Source organism: Pieris brassicae, chromosome 1, assembly GCF_905147105.1.
Source record: "Pieris brassicae chromosome 1, ilPieBrab1.1, whole genome shotgun sequence".
Lineage (NCBI taxonomy): Eukaryota > Metazoa > Arthropoda > Insecta > Lepidoptera > Pieridae > Pieris > Pieris brassicae.
In genome coordinates this window covers 18582043-18592639 of record NC_059665.1, presented here as the reverse complement: position 1 = coordinate 18592639, position 10597 = coordinate 18582043, and the positions used below count along the sequence as shown (strand labels likewise).

Sequence of the window (10597 nt, the reverse complement as noted above, 5' to 3'; positions counted from 1 at the left end):
CTTAAATTGTTTTGACTATGTACAAGAAAATAGCTACATTTAAGGTTTTTATATTAAATTGTAGGTATTGTTTAATATCCAAAGAAATTTCAATTACTTTTATGTTATGTGTTCTATCGGAAACACAATATTCTACATACTTTTTTTATTTCGGTGTGTAGTATGCCAATAAAATTACACGGATTATATTATCATAACCAAAAAGTGTTAGATTATCTACCTATGTGATTTTTATAGACTATCATATTGTATCATATCATATTTGCCAAAGTTCATTAATACTAAGACTGACGCTTTAATAGTGTAAGTAATTTCTTAAGAAGTAAATTTTATTTGAACTTAAATTATGTTTTATTTAAGAAAACTTTGCAAAAAACATTTATTACTATTTTTCATATAGTCAACTTTAATTTGATAGATGTGACTGGTCTTTTAAATGCAAAGGAGATCTCAATTATCCTTTAGTAATGATATTTATTCAACCACACGTGCAGGAATATCTTTTCTAAATTTGACACTGTGTCGGAAATTGATTTTTTTAAATAATTGAATAAATAACAGCACTGCAATTTGTTTTACTAATTACCATTCCTATAATATAATAACCATTCTAAAATTCACTTTGCCTTTAAATATCTAAAGAACAGTTTTGTACATACTATTTTTTCATTCGTTAAAATTGTCTAATATGTTCATTTGCAAATATTCATCTATAAAGATTACATATAATACAAAAATTTAAACTACCAGCTTATCCTGGGAGTCTTCTAGTACAATTAAATTAAATTTTCACCACTGTGAAAAATACGTCTACCATGAACGAAGTTTCCCTACCTTTTTTCAATTATATGTCCTTTCCTCTATAAATATTTCTTCTTGATTTAACAATAGACCTGCATCTGACACTTCGTGTCTTCTTCGATTCTAATCCGTGACAATTGACAAATGGAATCAATTATAAACTGTCGCTTTAAAAAAAACAATAAACAATTAGATTTATAGTTAGTAATTAGTAGTATTAATAGTGATTAGAGAATTACACGTCATAATTACAATTCTACCAAAAAAGAGAATATAATAATTAGCAATGAAAGCTCTTATTCAACGTGTACTAAATGCCAACGTTACAGGTATCCTCAAAATAATAACAACTATTTTTCAATATGTAAATTAAGATTAGAGTTTAAAATAGAAATTAATGTATATTTTTTGTATAAAAATGTTAAAATATTTGTATAACTTATTGACTGATTTATGAAGATAAATTTATTGTTTAGGTAATAATTTCATACCATTATTGTGCAATTTATTTTAAATAAATTAAATTAATAATGAATTGAACTTTTATTTCAGTTAATGGTGAGCTAGTTAGTAATATTGGACAGGGATTATGCATCTTTATAGGTATTTCAAATACTGATACTGCTAAGGATATGGAGTTTATGTAAGTAGCTATTTTAATTTAATTAACTAGAAACTATTTTAACAGTATATGTGCTGTTTTGATTAGAATTGCATTTGTATTGATTTTAATAAGACTATTATTAAGTGTCATTAACATTCTTATTAACAAATGTTTATGCTGTAAATATATAACTGATTGTATACAATCAAATTGTAATAATATTTGAGGCATATAGTATATTTATAAATAAAACAAATAGTGACAACATTTTAACTAGCTCAATATTGGCGACACTTTGGAATGTGAAAAATTATGTTATTATGTAGTTATCAATAGTAAGTGGTAAGAGAATACAGTATACATGGAAATATTAATTAAAAAGAGAAGTAATCCTGGAGAATTGTACCCTAAGCTATTGCAGCAAATACATTTAATGATCCAGATAGAAGGCTAGCTGACCCACGAAAATAATTGTATGTTTGATGTTCAACATTATAAGAAAATATGTATTTTTTTTTTGTTACAGGGCCCGTAAATTACTTTCTTTAAAATTGTTTAATGATGAAACAGACAAAAGATGGAAAAGAAATGTTGTAGATGCAGGTTTAGAATTGTTATGTGTTAGCCAATTTACCTTATATCATACATGGAAGGTAAATTAATTTAATTTTTTTAGCTTTTCATTTCATTTTCATTTTATACATTTTCAAGAATATGCCGAAACACTTACCCAGTTGATATGGTTTCTTTTTAAATAGTAGCTACATCAAATATCATTAGCTTAACACCTTTAGATTGTAAAAATGACCAATAATATTTTACATCAAGTAAAATATATCATCCAATTGGATCTCCGTTACACTAAATGGTACTGGTTACTCTGAAGGCATTCCACTTTATCAGAACAAAATAAATAATTTATAAGCTGTACCAGTAATAGCCACATCCAAGTAATCCAACGATTCCAAACAAAGTGCTCAGGGGAATAGTCAATGCTCCCTGGTACATTGGAAATTACAACCTCCATCGGGACCTTAATGTAGAGGATGTCATCACATTAATAAAAAAGACTGCTGGAGCACACAAACATTGGCTCCACCATCACATGAATGTCGAGGCTTTTCAATTCCTTGACACCACGGGCCTAGTGAGAAGATTTAAATTACTAATTAGTCTTAGTTAGGCTAGATCATAAAGTTCCATGATGTTTTAGTAAAGACACATTTAAAAAAAGTAAAATATACACAATAATTGTTAGGTAAAAACAAGACTGTAACATTCATCCATCATAACTCTTCCATGTAATTGTGATACTTTATTTTAGTATGTAAACTAGTCATATATCTATAAAGAAATTTTTTCGTCACAGGGAAATAAGCCAGACTTCCACCTTGCAATGCCAGGAGAAAGATCAAAAGAGTTTTATGAACAGTTTTTAGAATTGTTAAGAAATCAATATAAACCAGAAAAGGTTAAAGGTAAGTAATAAAATTGGCCTAAAACTACTAAGAACGTTTTGGATTATATTTTAAAGGCATGTGAGTTAAATGAGGAAAACCTTTAAATGTTTGTTTTGATTTAAAGAAATGACAAACAGTAGACCTAGAGAAAATTGGCTTTAATTTTAGAGGTGTCATCAAATTAAAAATGTATTACATCAGTTGCTATTATTTTATTAACAATATGTACTGACTAATAATTAAATGGATGCAGGCACTTAAATTTTTGTAATTGTTGTATTTAAATATGCTTAAAACTGTAAAAAAATTATTACATATTTCGATATATTCCAAAAATATTTGTCACTTTTCAGATGGCGTTTTCGGAGCGTATATGCAAGTATCGATTCAAAATGATGGCCCTGTTACTTTAGAAATTGAATCACCTCCCATCCATGAAAAGTCTAAGACAAAGGACAAACCTAAACAAGCTATAAGTGAAATAGAAAATGATGAAAGATAGTTTATAGAAGTTATATAGTTCGTTATTGTTCATAAAATATATGAATAATATATACTTTATTACTTTAATAAGAGTCTTTTCAGATCGAGGCCATACACAAAACATTGCAACCTTTAAGTATTATTTTCTTGGATTAAAGACGGTACAACATCCGGATGTGCTATTCCTATTGTTAAGAGTAGAGGCATTAAGCCTTAACTGAAAAAGATGCCAGCTGCTTACTGATACCTCACACCATTGAATCACAAAAAAATCAGACAAGCCTCCTATCCATTTACCTCTATAAAATGCCCGACTAATTATGTCACGAATGAAAATCTTTTATTACCGTAGTACAGTTCAGTGAGATCTGATGTTGCGTAGACTCTGTAGATCAAATGAAACCATCGTAATTATTAAAAAAACTTTATTTTGAAATAGTGGTTATTATCTATTAACATGTTAGGGTTAGGCCGGTGCTTCAGGGTTATAATACAGAACACGGTTGATATGCCTAAACTAAGTCTATTTGTTATTAACACACAAACATTACTATGATCCTTTGTTAACAGATAATCGACCAAAATTCAAATTAATACTAAACGAGTAGAAAATAAACTAAAAAAAATTTATAAACAGACAAAATAAATGCAATCTATAAAACCCTCTATTTAAATTACGATAATGAAATTTAACAATCGAGATTAATGGTACTTATTTCGAATTAATGTTAATTTAATATGTAGCCTGTGTGCCACATGATTACTATTTCTATACTGTCAAATATAGATAATATAATCACTTTCGTATTCACGCTTCAAATCTTTGCTTATAGAACTTTCAAATCACCAATCAAGGCACTATTCGTTTTGGTATATTGCTGATACATCCTCACTCCTAATTCAATTACAATTGATGCGCTGTGTTAGAAATTTTTCTTTCCTTATCAATAAAGTCGACGAATGTATTTTAAAAATAACTAAATGTCTAAGGCAATTAATTTTAAGAGCTCTTATATTATATAATATCTCCGTTTATAGCATAGTAAAGAAGATAATATTTTAATTTCTTAAATTAAGCTGCCTTTATGTATTCGGTCATTGCAAGGGACATAGTTATTTATAAAATATTTGTCAACAAGGAGTCTATAACTAACCGAATATTACAAAAATATCTATGTCTAAATTAAATAATGTCTGGGACAGGCTAAGGATTTTTGAACATATACCCTCTTTTGGACGTTATTTGTCAATGTGCGGGATAAAATAAAAATGTTCCGGCTTAAATTTAGTAGATTAAAAGTTTTATATTTACCATTATGGAATATATTGCAAATGCGAAGACTTATTTTAAATTAGATAGCTCTAGATTTAGAAAATCTTCAATGACAATAGATTGACGACTTTAACTACGTTACTAATTTACGTTAAATATGTTACATTAAACAGCGATTCAGTTTCAGTCACACATAATTTTTTTAACATCAAACGGCCAGTATTTCTATGAACTTTGATAAAATGGCGCCAATCTGCTGTCATTAATTAATCGAAGGAGGTTTCGTATGTTTGCTGAATGTCGTCTGTCAGATTACCATAGACCGGATGAGTAACCCCCGGGTGGGACTCGGTTATGAAGAATGCTGCTGTTTCCGTTTATCGACGTAACGGTGTTGATTTGACCGTTCAATGATTTGTAGCCGTCGCCAGTTATCGGATTTCCCTCTGAAATTTGATGAAATTTTTGTTAATTTTAATCCTTATATGATTAGGCAAATTGAAGTTAGAGATCTAAGAAATACTACAATATGAAAATGAACAAGACAAATTAATTTACTAAAGAAATCGATTTTTATAATTAAATGTAAATAAAAAGTGTGGCGAGATTTATAAAAAGATGCCAAAATGTAAGTGAATAATATCAGTAAGTATGTATGAAATATCAATAGGTAGGTACATGCATTATAAACAATAAATGCGCAAAACGCAGTCTATCTAAGGATGATTCCGTCAAAAAATTACGAAACAAATATTCATTTGATACAGAAGCTAATTATCAAAGATAACAACATTCAATTTCTAACTACATACTATTAACACCTATGACATATGTATGTCTCAATCTGTTTACATCTAAAAGAATTAATACGACGTGTTGTCATAATTTGGAAATCAATTTGCGTGCTCTATAATATACTAGGTAGGTACATAAAAAAGAAATTATGAAAACTATACAACATCTAGGAATACATAACGACAAAATCTAACATATTAAATGTTTCTAATTGAAGAGATAAGCAAATAAATTTAACGGGCTTAAGTGCTTAATTTAGCGACTTGAAGGAATCGTTTCATAGATTATTGCTTAAAAAAACATAGTGCTAATTTTTCAAAAGTGTACAGATTTTTTACAGTGCTCCTTCAGTCTAAATTAAACACCCACCCATCTCTCTTCGGCGAACATAGTCTACGTAATACGTCTTATGCTTGAAGTCCTCCGCATGCTGGTGTCTATCAAACAGGAATCCCGGGACATACTTATGAAATATTGGAGGAAAACCCGTGAGGGTGTTAGGACCAGGGCCACATGAAGTCTGAAGAGGCATAACATCGGGAATGGGAGCGTCCCTTTCGTATTTAAAGAGAGTGGGCGAAGGGTCAAGCTTACTGACAATAAAAGGGTCTACTGGACCATCTAAGGTCGGTATGGGGTTATATTTGTACTCGGGCATTGGCCTTTCACCTAACGCTGATGTCATGCTAACAAAAGAGTGAGGGGGTAGAGGGTGATGTGGAAGTTTAAGTTCTCTCGGTTCAAGGTAATGCTGCGCAGGGAATGGTGGCCAATGACGGTCCAGAAGGAAGGGTTCAATCGAATCCGGGTCTATTACTGGATGCGATTCTTCAGGATCGTCGGCTTCGAGACCGAGGAGAGTGTAAGGGGTTTGGCGGGCTGTCAAGCAGGGTCTGGCCGTGGATTCTACGTAATAATTGGCGGGTGGGGGAGGCCAATCGCTTGTGAAGTATCGATGCGTCGGCTGCGGAAGTTGGTCTAAGTCAGCACCTCGTTGGGCCTGCGGGTGTCTGCGTCGCAGCGGTGGGAGGAGCACTCCGTCGCCAGTCACGGGGTTCCTCTTCGGTGGCGTGTACGTTACTGACCATTCAGAACAAAACGGTTTTCATCCGAAGATAGACTTAACATAATGTATTCATAAAAACAATGACCTCCTTCGATGAAATTAAAATTTACATAAAACGCCTTGTGATATTATCGTTCCGAAACTCATGCTCAGCCCGAAGCATTGTTGTCTTTGTTAAATTTTATGTACATTAAAGCTTAGTCATCGTATTTTATGTATAGATATATAGAAGATAGTGTTTATATGTGAAGCGTCATCTGTAGCGTGCACATATGCAATTAGATGTGCTCTGAGCACGCGAGTCCAACGCCGCATACACAGAAGTTGCAGTTCTATCTAGAATTTACAACATCTCTGTATGCTTAAATTTAACGAAAGTGGAAAGGAATTCATAGAAACGTTGCAATAGTTCTGACACCTTTAACATTATGGAATTACGTGAATTCGACACGCTAGTATTATTAAAAACTTCACTTATTACCATGTGTAATATTTTATGGGTTTCCAGATTGAGTATGTTGAAACCGCTATCGTATTGTAATTGGCATTTTATATGCATAAAACGATTAATGCCGGGTCTTTACTTAAGTATGATTCGATCCCAATTACCATAAAAGCCTTAACCGTACTTTTTGACTGATTTGATAAAAGTAATGTACAGCCTGTACATAACATTAAGTGTGTGATAACAAATTATTTTAATACAATCAAAGGCAATTCAAATTGCATGCAACTTTCGTGCCTGTCATAATTCAGTGGCAATGTATTGAAATTCCAGTCCACAATCGTGTTAGCGCTCTTTTGTGCAATCGTGCCTACATCAGATTCGACTCACAGTTAGATGCCGCTTCGCCCTCACCTCTGCTGGGCGTAGATGAAGCGCTGCCGTTCATCTTGGGCGAGTGAGCTGGACTTCCGCCGTTCATTGCGCCGTCACCAAACTGAATGTTGCTGCGAATTGTGTCCGTTATCATTGGAGTCACGGAGGCTGATGCGTTCTGAAACGTAACATGTTTTATTATAGATGACGATTCATACATAATAAGGGATATTTCATATTAGTATTCAGTTTTGTATGTTAAAAAGTGGGATAAATTTTTCTATGAAAATATACTAACATGTAGAGTTTTTTTTTATTAAAACGCACCACAAGACACATTTTATACAGATTGAATGATTATGTTTTACTTAAATCAAGCCTCACGACCTTTCAACCCATTATTTATCTGTGAAATAAGTATGAAAGAAGTAATGATTACGATTTACGTCTGAGAATACATCCGTCCGCAATCCTACATCTTCCACCATATCGGTCACATCTCTAGTTCTCACATCAATATCAATTTAAAATAAGGTATTACCTGCCCGAACAGCCTGGAATGCGTGTCCCTGGGGCGAGTAGGTGTGTCCTTCACAGAGCGAGAGCGTGTCGAACCGTTCTTGATGGGGCTGCCGCCGTCCACTGCGTCCGCGTTGAATATCTCCGCAATACAGCTCTTTGGGGCATTTGGAACTCTGTAACACAACTTTTAGTTATCAGGCCATGTACGTGTTACTAATAGAGGAAATGTTAGTTGAGTTATTTATACTCCTATTTAATAGACTCCAAAAACCTGACTGCTTTACAAATCGACGCAGTTATTTGTTAAATATTTTATATTCACAGAGTAGGTAGATATTATATTTATTTTCGTTTAAAGCATTAAACTTCATATAAAGTGTTTTCTCTGGGAGAAAACTATTGAAATATATTAAAAATCTGATTCATTCGTTAATGTGCCTATCATATTACCGAAACGAAATACCAAAAGTGCAATCGGTCCCTACCTGAACATGCATAACCCATTAACAAAGTACAGGAGGGGCCGACTTCCGCAGGGGACAAACCACTGGTCAAATGACCACACAAATCAATACATACTCAAATTGCCTTTGAACAATCATTGAATTGTAGTTCATTGACCTTAATTAGCGAAATGGGTTGCTGAATCAATGAAGTGCATAGGACGTGCGTATCCTGAATGGTGAAATGGGACCAACGTAATGATGGAAAGCTTAAAAAACAAATTATTAATGTTTGCCCGATTACAGTAATAGAAGTAATAGAAATCCTTTAAACGTGTTTAGTATAATGTTATATTTAAGTATTATTAAGTATATTATTCTCTACTGAGACTCCACGTTATATTAAACGTCAAATTATTGTTAGATTTATATCAATTGCTCTGTATAATTTACAACACTTAGAAAAATACTTGCATTGTATCAATTTTAAAACCAAGATCTTTCGTCTATGTGACAAACTACAAAGATACAAGGAACGAAGAAGGTATCAAATAGCACTCCTTCCTTGTATCTTTACCCTTTAACTTTTGTATATCATTTTTTGTTTAACTTATAAGTTTTACGATACATAAAAAACCACTGAGATTAAGAAAAAAACTAATTATGGAAAGGTTGTTTCACAAATTAACGTTATATGTACATCGACACTTCGTATCCATCCCTCTATATATATATATAAATCCTAAACCTGTCATGGTCATTTTGAAATAATTTTTAACATTAATCATTATAAGACTTCGGAATGTTCAGAAATTTGAAATAGGTAGATATAGCATAGGTGCACGTATCACACGTAAGTTATTAAAGCGATGCCTGGAGCTGGCATTTTGTAAGCTGCGGAACGAAGACGGGTTAACGAGATGTCATTTATACGCCTTAGTACTATAGTTCTCATTATAACACTTCTATATTCTTGACGTTTTCCTTCAAAATTAGATGAAAAATTTAGGACATGACGTCCGACATGAGTACAATATTTTATTAAGGGTAGTCCACCCTACATTCTAGTACAGCGAAAATCCTCCTACATCGGGCATATGACTATTCATTTCTATATTGAAATTTATGAAAAGGTATGGGAATACCGAAAAAAAAATTCTCACTTGATTTATATTTCAACATTAATGCAAATTTAATGACTTGATTGTTTACTTAATTACGGCCAAACTTGTAATAATAATTTTTAAAAACCTTTAAACGCTGTTATTCATTTTCACGCAGTATTTATTTAAAATTTACGAATGCTTAGGTTTTTAGGTCGATGAAGGAAAATAATAAGTTTTTATAGTAATATAATACATACCAAACACTTTTTATATCCATATAATACGAATCCCCACGATAAGTCGTGTCTATGATGGTACATAGTAACGAGTCTACTGCATTTCTTACTTCAGCCATTAGTATTTAGTTGCAACCTATGCATTACAGTTTATGCACCAAGTCATGTAATAAGCATCAATTTCAAAGGCGATTGAGCAAAGTTATTCGAGCGTGTAGAGGAACACGTGAAAGCTAATAAATATTATCTCTAGAAGCCACCTACAAAGTTAATTATTTCCTTTTTTTCAGTATACCTATATGTATATTTTTGTACATATAGAGTTCTTAATAGATAATTAAATTACTAATTCATATAAACAAATCTTTATATAGAATTGTAATAAAAAATAGCATGACGATAATATACTTTCTATCAACATTTATCAGAGAAATAGTTAACGCAAGAATAAGTTTAAAATTTATTTATCACTGACAAGAGAAAACATGCGCAGCATTGTAAATCGGAAACAAGTATTCTTTACAAACATTTCGACGTTCACAAACACACAACTTGACTATTGGCAATCTTGTAGAGACAAGTTCTTTGATTTAAGAAATTGTATACAATTAAATTAAATGCGGATTTAATAAGGACCATAAAATACACATTATATTTGCTTACATTCTCTGAATTCGAGTAATTAGTATTATGCCATGAGCCATCATTGTCTACGTTAAACACCAACTATTGTATACTAGACTGATGCGACACTCACGACTGGAACACAGAACAGTAGCGCGACAGTATAAATGCCCCAAGGCTATCTTGATTTTAGATCGTAGATAAGTCATACGATATGATGATACGAATAATATGAAAGCTGAATGAAGAATAGCAGGCATTCTTCAGATAAATGTCACAAGTCGCAAGCCAGAGATATACATTCTTTGGATACAATTGTGATGACATAGTTTTTTATTTACTTATCGACATCAATTAAAACCAT

At 32.0% G+C, this 10597-nt stretch overlaps 2 protein-coding genes across 9 annotated transcripts in view; one reads left to right on the top strand and one right to left on the bottom strand.

The window, feature by feature from the left end:
• The first annotated feature begins 968 nt into the window (after window positions 1–968).
• On the top strand, window positions 969–3765 carry LOC123710473 (D-aminoacyl-tRNA deacylase). 2 transcript variants are annotated; one of them, XM_045662409.1, is made up of 6 exons: window positions 969–1130; window positions 1354–1444; window positions 1932–2058; window positions 2775–2883; window positions 3219–3384; window positions 3451–3765. In XM_045662409.1, exons 1-5 carry the CDS (start codon window positions 1088–1090, stop codon window positions 3365–3367), a joined length of 519 nt encoding a protein of 172 aa, XP_045518365.1. In that variant the 5' UTR covers window positions 969–1087; the 3' UTR covers window positions 3368–3384; window positions 3451–3765. The 2 variants fall into 2 exon arrangements, with proteins under 2 accessions (XP_045518365.1, XP_045518356.1); XM_045662400.1 differs by having other exon boundaries at window positions 3219–3765.
• Window positions 3759–10597, bottom strand: part of LOC123710448 (microtubule-associated protein Jupiter) — a 79835-nt gene continuing 72996 nt past the window's right edge. For 4 of the 7 annotated variants that reach the window (XM_045662349.1, XM_045662368.1, XM_045662331.1 and 1 more), the window contains 4 exons: window positions 7844–7997; window positions 7318–7480; window positions 6407–6496; window positions 3759–5067 (listed from right to left, as the gene is read on the bottom strand). In XM_045662349.1, coding sequence (XP_045518305.1) covers window positions 4934–5067; window positions 6407–6496; window positions 7318–7480; window positions 7844–7997 — 541 coding nt within the window. In that variant the 3' untranslated portion in view covers window positions 3759–4933. Of the gene's footprint in view, window positions 5068–6406; window positions 6497–7317; window positions 7481–7843; window positions 7998–10272; window positions 10331–10597 lie in introns of those variants that run through there. The other 3 variants (XM_045662387.1, XM_045662339.1, XM_045662378.1) reach the window with 3 other exon arrangements.